The 17,889-nt window shown below is 35.0% G+C and overlaps 1 protein-coding gene across 1 annotated transcript in view; it reads left to right on the forward strand.

Annotated features, from left to right (window-relative positions):
- Positions 1-17,889, forward strand: part of LAMA2 (laminin subunit alpha 2) — a 611,700-nt gene that overhangs the window by 408,688 nt on the left and 185,123 nt on the right. The window contains exons 23-28 of the mRNA XM_081251375.1: positions 9,207-9,443; positions 11,214-11,357; positions 13,091-13,270; positions 13,379-13,567; positions 13,651-13,784; positions 17,722-17,839. Coding sequence (XP_081107501.1) covers positions 9,207-9,443; positions 11,214-11,357; positions 13,091-13,270; positions 13,379-13,567; positions 13,651-13,784; positions 17,722-17,839 — 1,002 coding nt within the window. The remainder of the gene's footprint in view (positions 1-9,206; positions 9,444-11,213; positions 11,358-13,090; positions 13,271-13,378; positions 13,568-13,650; positions 13,785-17,721; positions 17,840-17,889) is intronic.

Consider the following 17,889-nt stretch of genomic DNA (forward strand, 5'->3'; position numbering starts at 1 on the left):
TAAATTGACAACTCAGCTTGCCAATTTCTTTCTAAAAAGCCTGCTAAGATTTCATTGGGATTATGTTAAATCTACAGGTCAATTTGGGAAAAATTGACATTTTAAGAACATCAGATCTTCCAGTGTATGAACATGGCATAACTTTCCATTTAGTTAAGTATTTATCATTTTCCTCGACAATGTTTTATAGGTTTTGGTGTGCAAGACTTGCACATGCATTATTAAATTTACTGTTGTATTTCATACTTTTGATGCAAATGCTATTATTTGTTCCATTTCAGTTTCTAATTGTTTGTTACTAGAATAGAAAAATACAATTATTTTTATACATTGACCTTCTATACTGCAATCTTCCTAAGCTTATTAGTTTTATTTGCTTTTTGGTAGATTCATTAGGATTTTTTATCTAGACAATAGTGTCATCTGCAAATTGAGTTTTACTTCTTCCTCTCCAATCCATATAAGTTTTATTTCATTTTCTTGACCTACTGCAGTAAATTGTTGACTAGAAGAAGTTGGAGCAAACATCTTTGCCTCATTCCTTATGTTAAGTAGAAAGCATTCAGTCTTTTATAATTAAAACATAATTAAGAATGATGTTAGCTATATTTTACTTATAGATGCTCTTTATCAGTTTTAGGATGTCTCTCATGTTCCTAGGTTGCTAAGAACTTTTATCAGTAATGTGTGTTCAATTTTGTCAAATGAATTTCTGCAGCTATTGAGACGATCATATGATTTTTCTTTTTAAGCTGTTAATATGGTGAATCATATTGATTGATTTTCAAATGTTGATCCAATTTTGTAATCCTCAGATAAACCCTGCTTGATCATGGGGGATTATTCTTTTAGAATTATTTTAGATTATGTTTGCTAGCATTTTGTAAATGGTTTTTGGATCTATATTCATAAGGAATATTGGTTTATATTTTTTGTAGTGTTGTTTTCCAGTTTTGGTATTGGGGTACTGCTAGCCTCATGAAATAGATTGGGAAGTATTCCCATTACATAATTCCTGAAGAGTTTACATAATCAATGAAATAGAAAACAAAAATACTCTAGAAAAAAGTCAGTGAAGCCCAAAACTGATTCTTTGGAAAGATTAATAAAGTTGACAATACTCTAAGAAGATTGATCAAGAACAAAAGAGAGAAGAAACAAATAAAATCATGAATAAAGAAGGGGACATAACTATAGATCCTATAGACATTTAAAGAATAATATGGGAATAATCTGAACAACTTAAAACAATAAATTTGATAACATATTAAATGAAGTGAATGGAGGAATATTTTCAAAGGTTTATTTTAACATCACTTTTTTTTTCTTACTTTGAAGTTAATTTGCCCTTGTGTTTCATGTTTCTTAAGGTGAAAATTTAGATTATTGATTTGAGATCTTTCTTTTTTACTAATATAAGCACTTCATATTATAAATTTCCTTCCAGGCACTACTTTAATTGTATCCCATACATTATGATATGCTGTGTCTCAATTTTCATTGTTTAAAATATTCTTACTGGGCTTCCCTGGTGGCACAGTGGTTGAGAGTCCGCCTGTCGATGCAGGGGACACGGGTTCATGCCCCGGTCTGGGAGGATCCCATATGCTGTGGAGCGGCTGGGCCTATGAGCCATGGCCGCTGAGCCTGTGCTCCGCAACGGGAGAGGCCACAACAGTGAGAGGCCCGCATACCGCAATATATATATATATATATATATATATATATATATATATATATATATACATATATATATATATATGTATATATATATATATATATATATATATATATACATACACACACATATTCTTGTTTTATTTTTAATCCAATGATTATTTAAAAGTATGTTCTTTAATTTGCAAATATTTGGGAGTTTTCAATATCTCTTTCTGTTATTGTCATCTAGTTCTGTATTGGTCTGAAAACATAATTTGTATTTTTTAGTCCTTTTGGATATATAGAGGTTTCTTTTTTGTCTCAGAATCGTATCCATTTTGATTAACATGTGTCCTTGAAAACAAGGTGTATTATGTTCTGGCATCGTTGGATAAAATCTTCTATAAAAGTCACTTATCTTTAATGTTTTTATGTCTGCATGTTTTCTCAATAACTGAGGGTGTTGAGCTATACGTGTGATCTATTTCTTCTTTCAGTTCTCTCGGGTTTTGATTCATGTATTTTGTAGCAGTGATGTTAGGTGTATGCTCATTTAAGATGAATCTATCTTTTTGAAAAGTTGATGCCTTTATCATTATGAAGCATCCCTGTTTATCCATGATAATGTTCCTTGTTCTGAAGTGTACTTTTTTCTGATATTCATATAGCTATTCTGTCTTTCTTCTGATTGGTGTTTTTGTGGTCGTATACATTTTTAAACATTATCATTTATTCCATCTCTTTTTAAAAATAGTTTAATGTGTTTCTTTTAGGTAGCATATATCTAAATCTGTTGTTTATCTTATCTTAATGCTTCAGTCTCTTAATTCAAGTATTTAAATCATTTCCACTTAATGTAATTATCAGTCTGAATGGGTTAAGTCTACATTTTGTTATTTGCTTTATATTTGCCCTATCTGCTCTTACCTTCATTTTTCTTCTTTTTCTACCTCACTTTGGACTGAGTAATTTTTTATAATTACATTTTATATTCACTTTGACTTCTTAGCTCTACTTATTTATTTTATATTTTTGTCTTTGTCTAGGGATATACATCTTTAACTTTTCATAATGTACCTTAAAATAATGTTTTACCACTTTACATTTAACATAAGAAACTTGCAAGGGTAAACCTCTAATTTTCTTTCTTATCTTTATGCTATTTTTGTCATATATTTTACTTCTATATATTATATATCCCACAATATAATCTCATGATTTTGATTTAAATAATCAATTATTTTTTCAAAAGGAGAAAAAACTTATTTTCTGTTTTTCTATATAAATATCAATTCCAGTGCTCTTTATTACTTTGGGTACATCCAAATTTCTATTATTATTATTATTAATTATTATTATTATTATTTCTAGTATTTCAGGTCTGCTGACAATGATTCTTTCAATTTTTGTTACCAAGAAGTCTCTATTTTTCCTTCATTTTTCAAAGTTATTGTTTCAGAGTATATAATCCTAAATCCTGTTTTCAGCAATTTGATTATGTTGTCTTTTTTTTTTTTGTAGTCACCTTATATTCATTTCTCAGGGGGTTAGTTGGACTTGGATCTGTGGTATTGAAGACTTAATCAAAGTTGGAAATTTTCCAGCCATTATATCTTTAAATTTTTGTTTGTTTGTTTTTCATCCCCATTGTCTCCTTCTGGAACTCATTATGTATGTGTTGGACCACTTGATATTTTCCCACAGCTCACTGAAATTCTGTTTATTCTTTCATTCTTCTTTTTTCTATATTCTTCATTTTTGTTAGTATCTATTGTTAGGTGTTCAAATTGACTGATTTTTTTTTCTTCTGTAGTATCTAATCTGTTGTTAATCCAGTTGCTAGTCTTTTTTCATTTCAAATATGTATCTTTCATCTTTAAATTTCCTTGTGGATCTCTTTATATCTTTCATTTCTCTCCTCCTTATATTCACATTTTTCATTTATCCTTGAGAATATTTATTTATAATATTTATAAATATTGGTTTTTGTAAGGTAGTTTTCTGCTAATTCTATCATTTGTTTTATTTCAAGATCATGCTTACTGGTTGATTTTTTTTCCTGATTATGAACTATACTTTCTTGCTTCTTTGCGTGACTGGTGATTTTTATTTGGATGCCAGATGTTGTACATTTTTTCATTGTTGCACATTAGATTTGTTGTATTCCTTTAAAGAGAGTTGAACTTATCCTGGCTATCAGGTTAGTTACTCACTGATCACTTGAATCCTTTTGATGCTTGCTTTTAAATTTTACTGAGGAAGGTCCAGAGCAGCCTTTAATCTAGGAATCACTTAACCCTACTACTAAGGGGCCAAATACACTGAGAACACTACCCAGTGCATTACTATCTGTTCACTCTGGCTATTGGGAATATGAATTATTCCAAGCTTTCTGTGCACCCTAGGAATTTTTCAGCCTCAGGCTTTCCAATTATTTTTTTCTCCAACCATGTAGAATTTCATTCCATGCATGCACAGATCAGTACTTAGCCAATGACTCAAGGGAACCCTTCTGCATATCTCTGGAATTTTCTCTCTAACTTCCTTCTTTTTGGACACATATTCTACTTGTCTTCCATAAATTCTAATTGCCTCAGCTTCTCCAAACTCTACGCTGTTTCTCAATTCAGCTATAGTTTTGGGCTTTATTTGGTTTTCCCCTCTTTGGGTTGCAGATTAGACTGCCTTTATGTTCTAACTCATTTGTTTTCCTTCTCTCAAAAATCACAGTCCTTCGCTTCCTGTTATCCAATGTTTGAAAACAGTTATTTCTTGGTTTTTATTTGTGTATGTGTTTTGTTTTTAGTTTTGTAGTTTAACGGATTAAAAGAGAGGAGATAAACCATGCAAGTGCTCTAAAAACTAAGAGACTGTTTAAAAAGAAGGAATATTCTTTAGTGCCTAGTGCAACACAAAGTTCAAGTAAGATTAGGGCTGAACTGTGTCCATTAAATTTAAGAGCAATAAATAAGGGCATTTTTGATGTTAGTGAGAGTCATTCCAGTTGATCACATTGGACTGAGAAATACTGGAACATAATGAACAAGTGTGGCCTGTTTGACTCCATGGTAGTACTCTATAGAGATGTAAACTATTATTTTCTACTGAGTTAGCACACATGTAGACTGTAACCATTATTACATATTTGATAAAATATCTGAATACATTCGTCTAGAATACACTGATCTAGAGGAAAACAAGAGTATTGGTGACTGTTCAAGGAAGCGCAGACACATGACTTCAGTTAGACATGTGATTAAATTAAAAACTGGACAGGATGCTCATTTTTCTATTGTCAATAGCACTATTAAGTTTGAAGGTCCATAGAGATACATTTTTTTGGAAACAAAACAAAAATTTCTCAAGAGTGCCAAAGATTTTTGATGAGTATGAACAATGTTTTAAGTTTCTGTGACTGACATTTTGCATTTTCAACCTCAAATCCAAGCATCTGCCCCATCGCTTGACTCATGAATAAGTTGTACATAAACTTAAGAGGGTTCCATGTTATCTACAAAATCCTATGATATGGCCAAACTCTAATGAAACTCCTGAAATTGAAGCTGATTCTTAATGTTCAGGATGTAAATCAGGATAGAATGTAGACCAAGTTTTTTTTTTTTTAAGCATTTGTATGTTTGATACCATTATATTTACTGATCATTGAATAAACATTATGTTGACTGAAGTAGATCGAAATATTTTGATTACTTTGAACCACTGTTAAAAATCTAAATTTCTGAATAGCTAGACACTTCATCATTCTGAATAATTACAAAAAAATTCATACATCCCCCACAAATATTTATAAGCATGAATCCTACTATTTAAAAATCTTGGATGATTATAATCTAAATGAACAGTGATTTGAGATTTATAGCTTTTGTTTCTTTGTGTCATGGATAATTTCTCTGCTGAGGTGTGAGCACACACATCATCTGAGCTTTTATTGAACTAGAATACAAAGCCTGCCATCTTTCACTAGCAGGGGAATAGTGCATAAATCCTCTATTACTAAGCAAACATTACATCTAATTATGATTTACGTTTCATGTTGGCTATAGTACTCTCTAAACATATGGTTAATGGTCTCTTTTATTCTCTACTATAACTTCCTGAATAAACTCCCTGATTTGGAAAGGTCCCAATGTCTATCTGTACTGTTGACTAGTCTTTAAGAATTAATGCCTTTGTTTTATAATAATAAATTTGTAGCAGACATTTCATATTTTAGTTAAAGTCTAAATACAGTTATTTTAGTTAATAAAGTCTAAGACATCTATTTTAGTTAAGTATCTCTATCTCATAAAACAATTTTTAAAGTTATTACATGATTATAGTTTCCATAACATATAATTTTCTCTTTCTGATTATGGTCAGTTTTGTTTAAATGAGTCAAGGAAAAATTATTTAAAGGAATAAGTCAGTCATCCTTATTTTGAATTCTCATTCTACATCTGATGTTCTATAAGGATGAGTTACTTGGGGGGATGGCAATTGTTTGTTCTATGCTTTGGAAACTATGGCCATGTTTGTAGTATAATAAATAATCACGTTTTAGATCTTTGAGTTTAAAATACCTTTTAGGAGCATCCCCTACTGCAGGCCTTTTTACTGGATAGCAATGAAGACAGAAAAATACTGAACCAGAAAGACACCAAAAGTAAGGCCAGGTGATATTTTAATATCAGAATCTGGGGAAATATTTCACCAAACATTTCAACAGGGAAGAGATAATAGATGGAAAGCTGGTGATTGGACATCACATCCTGGAAAGTGTTGTCCCATAAGTAAACTGCTGGCAGGAGCAGAAGCAGGAATAGCCCTAGTAGTAGTGGGTATAAGAATTAAGCTGAGCAATGACAGTGTGAGAAATGCAAAATGAGATCCAGCCAGACTTGGATCTGGAAATTTGGCAAGTTGTTTTGCATATGAGTATGCCACAGAGCTGTAGATCTGAGAAGGATAATTAATAGAAACTCACCAAAAAAAAGAGGTCATAGACTAAGTACAAAGCCTGTATGGTGGCAAACTCAGACACAGAGACAGGTGGTACTCACTTGGGAGACAGAAACCACACTAGTTGTTTAAACAGGGAAAGTAGAATATAAAGAATTGTTAACCGGTAAAAGGATAAAAGAGGGATATAAAATGTCCTGAAGTAGTAGGTACAAAAGAGTAGCTACTACTTCCAGGGTGAGGGGTGGTGGACAGTGAAGGAACCAAGGGCTAGGGGAAGGCACCCCACTGCCCTCCACTCCCAACAAGGCTTAGGTTCAGACATAGTTGAAAAGAATGTGGCTACCACAGCAATGCATAGCCTGCTGGTGGTAAAACACAAACAATAATAATAATACACAAAACTTGCCAGAGTTTGTGGGCAAGTGTTTGTCTATAGATGCTACCCATCGTTGCTGGAGGATATGGGTATGCTGGAGCTACTTAGAAGCAGCCTGTTGTGGTCAAAACTTGTGTGCAGACCTAAGCAGCCTAGGGGAGAGAGTGGCCTGATGGCATAGCTGGAATTCTTTCTGGGCCTCTGGGCTCCCATGCTAAATAATTAAATAATAATGATGGCAATAGTAATGAAGAACCAGAACCCAGAACAGAAATGTCTTTCCACCACTATGGCCTTCTAATGAATAAGCCTAATGTTCTGCTACCTGGCCAGGGAGAAGTGTCCACAGGGTCTAACTGCAGTATCACAAAGCAGGGCAAGGAGGAGTGACTTTAGAGCTCAGAGACAGCAGAGTAATCACTGGCACAGCTGATCTGTGAAAATGATGTATTCCAAGACCTTAAATAACATTTAGAAATCCACTTGAATTTTAATTAAAATGCAAGGAACTATGAGCTGTAAATCAGAAACAGAGAGCCTTAAGCAATAGGAGACAAAGAGAAATGTGGATGAGCAGCAATTGAAGATTGTTGATGAGATGAGATAAAGAAATTATTGAAAAGAAGCTAAAAATGCAGCAGTGTTTTTAAAATAAGTATTGGTGGTATATACATACAACAGAATTTTCATGGTGTAGAATGGAAAGGACAAAATGGAGAACAAATTTGAGAGGCAAATAAGGAAACGACTACAGAAAACAGTAGTATATTATTGATTTGGCAGACAGACAAAAATGATGTACTTTAAGAATTATAAATGATCCTGAAGAAGAATATTGATAAATTAGAACAGAAGTAGAAATCAAAAACAAATTTGAAGAAGTAGCACTGAATTAAAGAACAATTTTATTCTCAAACTGAAAGAACTCACCATGTTCCAGTAAATTAATTTTTAAAAAGACTCAAGCTTTTAAAAATTCTAGCAAAACTTGGAATCATTTTATTTTATTTTTCAATTTTTTTATGTTTTTAATATTTTTAACATCTTTTTGGAATATAATTGCTTTACAATGGTGTATTAGTTTCTGCTTTATAAAAAAGTGAATCAGCTATATGTATACATATAACCCCATATCTCCTCCCTCTTAAAAAAAAAAGTAGCTGCTTAAACATGAATATCAGAAGGAAAACAAAAAGATATCTTGAATTAGTAGCTTGATCCCCTTCTGTGCTAGTTTCCTTTTCCCGGAAATACATTTTGTACTGTTTTGTTAGTTGAGTTTTAAGTGTCTCAAGAGGTGGTGGATCTGGCACTTCCTTGGCAGCATATTTCACAGTCTAATAATCTTAATAGCTTCAATACTCGGGAATGTGTTTAACCCAGTCTTATTTGTTTGTATAGGTTAAAATTTTCCAAGGGCCTCTCATCACCCTAGCAATAGGAATTTTTTAATGGTCTCATCACTTTTTAATTGCTTAAACTTTTACCTTTTTTTTAGTGTTTAAAATAAAAGGTTTGGAATGAGCATAAAAAAAATTCTAGCAAAATTTCAAATTACATATATAAAGAGAAAATCCTATGCATATCTAGGAAGAAGAAAAAAGGTTACCAGCAAAGTACCTCAGATTGGGCTTTTCTGCAAACCTAACTCTAAAACACAGCATCCTAGATATCACTTCTCCTCTAAATTCTCCCTGGCTTCCCCACATCTGGTTTGGTGCTTTTTATACGTTCTCATAGCATTTTGCGTTTTCCCTATTATATCATGCTTATTCCACTGTGTTATATTTATGTATTTACTTCTCTCCCTACATTAGATTGTAAGGTATGTCTCTATACAATAAATGCTATAAAAATGAAATAATAAGGTAAAATGGCTTTGTCTAAAGTTCGATCTCTGAAGTAAGAAGTATTTGAAGAAAACCTATACCTAACTCCTGCTCACCACAAAGACAGAGAAAACACAGTTTCTTTCTTATTCAATAGCTTTATGGTTTCTGGACACTCATATATTTTAGTAAATGCATGAAGCAATTTTAACATTATGTTCACTGATGTTTCCCAAGCGACTAAACTAGAACAGTACAAAGCATATAACAGACATATGATTAATATGTGCTTAATGGAAGCATAGAAACATTAGAATTAAAATTTAAAGATATTGCCCATGAAATGATGTTAATCATTGCTGTTTTTATCTCCTCCATAGCCTTGTAACTGCAGCTCGGTGGGATCCTTGGATTTCCAATGCAATATAAACACGGGGCAATGCAACTGTCGTCCCAAATTCTCTGGTGCAAAATGTACAGAGTGCAATCGAGGCCACTGGAACTACCCTCACTGCAATCCCTGTGACTGCTTCCTGCCAGGGACTGATGACTCAACCTGTGATTTAGAGACTAAAAAATGCTCCTGTACCGATAAGACTGGGCAGTGTACTTGTAAGGTATGTGCTGCCGAAATTCAGTAAGGAAAAACCTTACTCAATTCTATTTCCATTGCTCAGCTTTAACTTCATTCAGTTATTTATTCCTGCATCATTAGGCCAGACAGACAGACAAATGAAAATTCATTGCCAGACACAGTTTTTTCTAGCATACAGATAAGCATTGATTTTTAAGAACTGATTTTCAACCAAAACCCAACGTATTTTTCTAGCACGTATAAATGATATATTTTCGACAGTAAAGTTCAGTTTGTCTTTACATATTCACTTTGCTTCAACAAGAATAATGTGGGAGAGAAAAAGTTCTCTTAAGCATCATCAGAGAAAATCACAGCTAAATGATAAGGTTTATTTAAAAAAAATTTCTCCTCAAATTAATCCGCAATCACTGTACACTGAAAAATAGATATACTGCTGTGGAAGTTCAGTAAAATTTCATCACGTATAAGCACTGACATTACAAACAGTGACTATATGCAAATTTCAGTCCTCATTAATATTGTTAAATGATGTAGGAAAACAGCCAATTACAAAGGGTAAGAAGGGCTTCCCTGGTGGTGCAGTGGTTAAGAATCCGCCTGCCAACACAGGGGACATGTGTTCGAGCCCTGGTCCGGAAAGATCCCACATGCCGTGGAGCAACTAAGCCCGTGCGCCACAACTACTGAGCCTGTGCTCTAGAGCCTACGAGCCACAACTACTGAAGCCCACGAGCCTAGAGCCCACGCTCTGCAACAAGAGAAGCCACCACAATGAGAAGCCCGCGCACTGCAACGAAGGGTAGCCCCTGCTCGCTGCAACTAGAGAAAGCCTGCGTGCAGCAACAAAGACCCAACGCAGCCAAAAATAAATAAAAATAAAATAAAATTTTTTAAAAAAGGGTAAGAAGGATTTTTTTCTCCCTTAGATATTTCTGGAAAATCAGTCCCAGGATAAATGCAGTAAAGACTGTATCAGAAGTATCTTTTCAAATCTGAATGAGATCCTTGCTGGGTAGAGTAATCTTGGTTGCAGGTTTTTCTCCTTCATCACTTTAATTATGTTCTGCCACTCCCTTCTGGCTTGTAGAGTTTCTGCTGAGAGATCAGCTGTTAACCTGATGGGGATTCCCTTGTGTGTTATTTGTTGTTTTTCCCTTGCTGCTTTTAATATGATTTCTTTGTGTTTAATTTTTGACAGTTTGATTAATATGTGTCTTGGCGTATATGCAAAGAGAGTCAGAGGAAACAGAAAGATGAAATCTAGGGAGTGGTTGTAAAGAGTCTTGAGAATTTAGGAAAATGGAAGGTTCTGTCATTAAAGGTCCTAGACAAAGCACAAAGTATGATGCTGCATTGTTACATATTATAATTATGATTATACTTAATACATGCTATATGTGCATATATACAGTGTAATTCAATAATAATTATTTAAATCTATATTTTAACATCCTGCCTGTTTTTTACAGCTTTATTTTGCTTTCAAAATTCTCATGACTCTTTCATATTCCTCACAGTGGAATAATGGGAAATGTGCTGCCTAAATTTAAAAAACAACATACAATATCCTTAGTAATGCATGTATTTATAAATAAAGCATTTTTTTAGACCCATGCCATGCTAACAAAGAGATTAACTACATATGCTATTTGAGATGTGAGTCTGATATTCAGCATTCTTTTATTTTTTGTTTAATTGTCTTTAAAATGTGCTCCTGTTATTCATTCTTGAGTTTATTTCTCTCACCATGTCACCGTATGGACTCTGGGGATCTCTCATCTTTCTTCAGGTGAATGTGGAAGGCATCCGCTGTGACAGGTGCCGGCTTGGAAAATTTGGACTTGAGGCCAAGAACCCACTTGGCTGCAGCAGCTGCTATTGCTTTGGCGCCACTACTCAGTGCTCTGAAGCAAAAGGACTGATCCATACGTGGGTGAGTAAGGAACTGCTGAGCCATGTAATGGTATAATGTTAGTTCCTGCTGGCGTCTTTTGGCCAGGCACTGACAGGTAGGAGGAAATGGCAAAACATTTAAGTAACCTTTTCCCCTGCGCATGTTTAGAACTGGTAGAGGGGCCATGTGCCATTAGACAGTTGGAGTAAATATCGTTTTTATCCTGCCTTTAAAAGAGTTCATTTATTGCAGATAAGGAAATAGATGTCGAGTGAAAAAGGAAAACATTATAAGTGAAATGTTATGTTTGGGGATGGGAAGAAGCTGCCTTCTGAAGAGCAAGGGCACCAGAGTGGGAAGATAGATGTGTGTTCATGCAGTAATGAAAACCAGAACTTGCACATTTAGTCCAACCAAGCTTAGAGAATCATCGCTCTTTAAGGTGGAAAAAAGTTCATTTTTGCCTTAATTTTCCTTTAACTCTTCCTACTTTTAAACTCTACTTATTGTTAGTGTAAAAGAGCAGTTTTCACAGATGTTGTGGGTTTCACTATGCAAACAAGTCAGAAGGGTTTATCCCCTCTCCTACCTGTTCATTGTGCATGAGTTCTGTTTCTCATGAGAACAGTTCATCAGAAGGGGATGGGGCTGCAGATAGACATGCAGTCTATCACTCTTTTATTTTTTTAACATCTTTATTAGAGTATAATTGCTTTACAATGGTGTGTTAGTTTCTGCTTTATAACAAAGTGAATCAGCTATACACATACATATATCCCCCTATCTCCTCCCTCTTGTATCTCCCTCCTACCCTCCCTATCCCACCCCTCTAGGTGGTCACAGAGCACCGAGCTGATCTCCCTGTACTATGCGGCTGCTTCCCACTGACTGTCTGTTTTACATTTGGTAGTATATATAAGTCCATGCCACGCTCTCACTTCGTCCCAGCTTTCCCGTGTCCTCAAGTCCATTCTCTACATCTGCGTCTTTATTCCTGTCCTTCCCCTAGGTTCTTCAGAACCACTTTTTTTTTTTAGATTCCATATATATGTGTTAGCATATGGTATTTGTTTTTCTCCTTCTGACTTACTTCACTCTGTGTGACAGACTCTAGATCCATCCACATCACTACAAATAACTCAATGTCGTTTCTTTTTATGGCTGAGTAATATTCCATTGTATATACGTATCACATCTTCTTTATCCATTCATCTGTCGATGGACACTTAGGTTGCTTCCATGTCCTGGCTATTGTAAATAGAGCCGCAATGAATATTGTGCCACATGACTCTCTTTGAATTATGGTTTTCTCAGGATATATGCCCAGTAGTGGGATTGCTGGGTCACATGGTAGTTCTATTTTTAGTTTTTTAAGGAACCTCCATACTGTTCTCCATAGTGGCTGTATCAATTTACATTCCCACCAACAGTGCAAGAGGGTTCCCTTTTCTCCACACCCTCTCCAGCATTTACTGTTTGTAGATTTTTTGATGATGGCCATTCTGACTGGTGTGAGGTAATATCTCATTGTAGTTTTGATTTGCACTTCTCTAATGATTAGTGATGTTGAGCATTCTTTCATGTGTTTGTTGGCAAGCTGTGTGTCTTCTTTGGAGAAATGTCTATTTAGGTCTTCTGCCCATTTTTGGATAGGGTTGTTTGTTTTTCTGATATTGAGTTGCATGAGCTGCTTGTAAATTTTGGAGGTTAAGTTTAAAGCAGGCCTCCAAAGACTTAAACTCAGCCCCCTGCTGTGTTTTGATCCCATGCAGGTGACTCTGAAGCCTGAGCAGACCATTCTGCCCCTGGTGGATGAGGCGCTGCAGCACACAACTACCAGAGGCATCATTTTTCAACATCCAGAGATTGTTGCACACATGGATCTGGTGAGACAAGATCTCCATTTGGAACCTTTTTATTGGAAACTTCCAGAACAATTTGAAGGAAAGAAGGTAAGGACGAGAACTTTGAAGTCACATGAGAACAAAATAAAATATGTTTTTAGAATAATGTTATTTGAAGATTTTTCTAACTCATCATTCCTCATTCTGTTTTATCAGTTGATGGCCTATGGTGGCAAACTCAAGTACACAATCTATTTTGAGGCTCGGGAAGAGACAGGTTTCTCTACATATAACCCACAAGTTATCATTCGAGGTGGGACTCCTAGTCATGTGAGAATTATCGTCAGACATATGGCTGCTCCTCTAATTGGCCAGTTGACAAGACATGAAATTGAAATGACAGAGGTAAGGTGGTTAATTGTTGGGTGCCAGGATGCCAATGGATTTGCACTCGGTTTTGGCAAAGTAGTTTCTTTTCTTGTTAACAGAAAAAATGGAAATATTATGGTGATGATCCTCGAATCAGTAGAACTGTGACCCGTGAAGACTTCTTGGATGTGCTATATGATATCCATTATATTCTTATCAAGGCTACCTATGGAAATATCATGAGACAAAGCAGGTAAATTATAATGAATATCCAAGTTAATTTCTTATTCTAGAGTCTATAAGAGAGATCAACAAAGATTTAAAAGTTTGGTTTGGGAGTGTGATGATAGAAGACTAGTCAAGGATGGCATCCAGGTCATCTGGTGGAAATTACTGCCATTCCCCCCAAAAGGGAAACAGAGTCAGAAGCAAGATTAAGGGGAAAAAATATTGAATTGATCTTTGACATGGTGAATTTTAGATGTCAGGTAGAAATTCAGGAGAAGATGTCCTGCAGGGTAGAGAGAATTCACTGCTGTGCTATAAATAGGTTGTAAGATTGCTGAGAAGGTATCCTCCTTCAACCGTCAGGGGAACCAGGCAGGGCCAAGTTGGTCCTGTCTCTCCCAACCATATGCATTCTCATCTGTTCACCCCAGTGTGCCATACTATATTGCCATTTTCCCTGTGCCTTATGATGTGAAAAGACTGGGAATCACATTGAATAGGAAAGTACACGGAAGAAGAACAAGAATGAATGTCATGAAAGCCAACGGATGAGAATACTATAAGGCAGTAGGTATGGTCGTATGACCCAAAGAGGACAATTAAAAGGAGGCTCTTTGAAACTGACACTTAGGATCACACTGGTGACATTCATACCAGTTTTAGTGAAGTCCTGGGGCAGAAATAGTCTCAAGGTTTTGAGGAATGAATGGAGTGCAATGAACCTAATACTATGAATGTAGACTATTGTTCTCCATGAACAAAACCATAAAAGGGAGGAATGAGGCCGTGTCAAAGGTCAAGGGAGGGTTGTTTAATCGGAGAGAGAAGTAAGCATGTTTATATACCATGGGGCTGGGGAAGGGGAGGAATTAGTAGCAAGATATAAATTTAAAAATGATAGAATAAAGAGAAAATAAATAATGGAGAAGCCAGGATTCTTCAAAGTCATGAGTATACATGAGTATACTTGAGGTTATGTGCCTCAAGTATAAGGGAAAACTTATCTAATGAGATAAAATGAGGAACTGCACAGATGTAGCTAAATGTATGCCATGGAGGCAGAAAGTTGAGTTGAGTTCATACACATAGTCTCAACTTCTCCGGCATATTAGCTTCTCTGTTGTGTCTATAAGAAAATGAAATCAATAGATGTTTAGAAATAATCTTATATAACAAAATAGTAGATCAGTGCAGGACAACAAAAGAGAACAAAATTATGAACCCTCTCATTGACAAACCAATGAATATAAAAATACCATGTTTCACTTCGTCCCAGCATGGACTTACATATACTGCCATGGACTTATATATACTATTATGTAAAATAGATAGCTAGTGGGAAGCAGCTGCATAGCACAGGGAGATCAACTTGGTGCTTTGTGACCATCTAGAGGGGTGGGATAGGGAGGGTGGGAGGGAGATACAAAAGGGAGGAGAATGGGGATATATGTATATGTATAGCTGATTCACTTTGTTATAAAGCAGAAAAGCAGAAAAGCACCATTGTAAAGCAATTATACTCCAATAAAGATGCTTAAAAAAATAAAATTAAAAATTAAAAAATAAAGAAAATAAAATAAAATACCTTAAAAAAAAACATGTTTCAAATGTTTACACTGTTAAACATGTAGCAGAAAATGCTTTCTTTGTTGCAGAAGATCCATATTGCTCTTCTGATTGTACCAAAAGTAAGGACCAAATCAAGGACCAAAATTTACTTTTAAGTCTATATTGTTTTGATTTTTTTTCATATTTCTCATTTCTAACAGGAGATTCTTTGTTTTGTTTTTTACAGTAGGTCCTTGTTCATTATCTATTTTAAATATAGCAGTGTGTACATGTCAATCCCAAACAGGAGATTCTTTTATATGAAATAATTTTTAAAAAACATATACCAAAATATCTTGTCAGTTATATTGTTAATTATTTTAGAATTTCAAATGTAAATTAGGTGACAGAAGCCAAAGCAGGTTTGCATGTCCTAGAAGACAGCAGGTGACTTTGTGAGTGTGAAAATATGTTATTTTGAAATTGTTCTGTGCTTCAGTAAAAAAGTTTGGTAGTACGCAGAACATTTTGTTAGTGGATCTGGTAGAAACAGTGTTGTCATGCATTTTTCATCATGCTTTCTTTGCCTCTCTCACACCAATTCCACCTTTCTTTGCTGTAAGGTTATTTTTTTCCCCCATAAGTCTCTTTCTCTTATCACTTTATTTCATATACCTCACTAAATAATATCCTTTGGCTTAGGAGTTCCTTTTTTTAAACACTAGAGTAAGTAAATGCTTCACTTTTTCTAGGCTCAAAAAAACTAGAGTGAACATCTAGTAACGATAAAAACAAATAAAGCAGTGGATCAGCACTTGATTTTGTAAGACAGTGGAATTTTGACAAAGGTCAGAGATATGTTTGAGTCTTCCTCTCAAAGTGGTTAGCACATAACGCTGCATCTTTATTCAGTTACAAATTTAAATAGTCTCAGAAGCAGAGAGTTTGTTATACATGTGGTTTGAGGTTCTGACTTTGTACATATTGCAATGCTGAAATTTTCTTTTTTCTTTGCTTTTGTCCTCTCTTACATTTATTTGAAGAACTTAACGACTTTGTTTTTCAGTATTCATTTAAATAGATGCCTGAGTTTGACCAAATCCCTGATTCAAGCAAAACAGTTCCTCTCTGATTCCCTGAGGAAAAATAATGATATGTTGCAGAAATGTCTGTTGCTAACACCATTCAGGTTTCACTTGGTTTTTAAATACTCACTGGTCTGTTGTGTGCATGCATGTGCCAGAGAAGGGAAGGTGATGCTAGAAACTCCTCAGGTTATAAAATACCATGAGATACTAGCAGAGATGACTTTGCAACAAACACCGAGTTACCTTCCTACTCCCTCAGAGAACCCAGAGTCTTTCTTGTAGGAGGGGAGCGGTTTATTTACAGATCACAACTGCTGTGCATCCTATAATGAAGGGAGCATGAAATCTGAATTTTAACTGAACATGTGTTTCATAAAGGCTGGCTGGTCTTCAGATTGTAGATTACAATGGGAGCCAAGTCAGAATGTGCATTCATAATCCAGTGTCAATAAAACCTACCTATGCTTGTTATAAAGTTTATGATTCAAGCTCCTTAAGCTATTAGAGGTGCATTTTATTGAAGCAAAACTATTCATTGTCTCGTTTAAAAGTTTATTTGCAGAACATTTCATGTTACCAGTTAGTCATGAAACAGTCTGAGTTTATGGACTGTGTATATTTTTTAATGTATAATTTCAAATTATTACAAAGGGTATCAACATTTTTATTGTGAATAATTATTTTCAATTATGAGGACCTTTCCACCAATAGGAAGGTTGGGTTAAGTTACTTGAAGGATTTATTCAATAAAGTTAACAAAAGACTAATATGAGAGGTTCTTTATCCTCAGAAAGTTATCAATATTACTAGCTTATGCTCAGTCATTTCCTAGATGGTTTTCTAAAGTTCTTGAAAGGACATTCAGAGATTCAAGAGCAAGAAATTGGGACCAGTTGCAAATTAAAAGCAATTTCACTAGTAACGACTGGAGATTTTCCAACAGGGAATGACCTTGGGTTGTCTGTTTGAAAGAATGAAAATGTCTAACTAATTGGCCATGTCTACCTGAAGCCACTCACATTTTTAAAGGTGGGAGGAAAACTCTTTATAATAACTTCTCAATAGGACATCAGACATCTGATTTCCTAAATGCTTTATGATTTATGTGAAAATTTTGCTAATGTGTAATCTCACCCTTTGAGGAAGCAAAGTTGCTGGAATAAGATGTGGCACACGGAGCCCCTGAAATTTAGCAGCTTCAAAACAATAGAACAAGTTTGTGGTTGTTGACAAAACTTTGAGAAGACCCTTCTTTCAGGATTGAGTGTTTGCTAGGTAAGCTTAATTTACTGGTACCCCCATCTAAGTATTTGCTCGCTGTTCCAGGATTTCTGAAATCTCAGTGGAGGTAGCTGAACAAGGACGCATCACAGCAATGACTCCTCCAGCTCACTTGATAGAAAGATGTGATTGTCCCCTGGGCTATTCTGGCTTGTCCTGTGAGGTAAGCTGGCTCCAACTAACCTTCTCAAGCCCCACTCAACCAGCCAAATG

This window comes from Mesoplodon bidens (assembly GCF_964165515.1).
Source record: "Mesoplodon bidens genome assembly, chromosome: 12".
NCBI lineage: Eukaryota > Metazoa > Chordata > Mammalia > Artiodactyla > Ziphiidae > Mesoplodon > Mesoplodon bidens.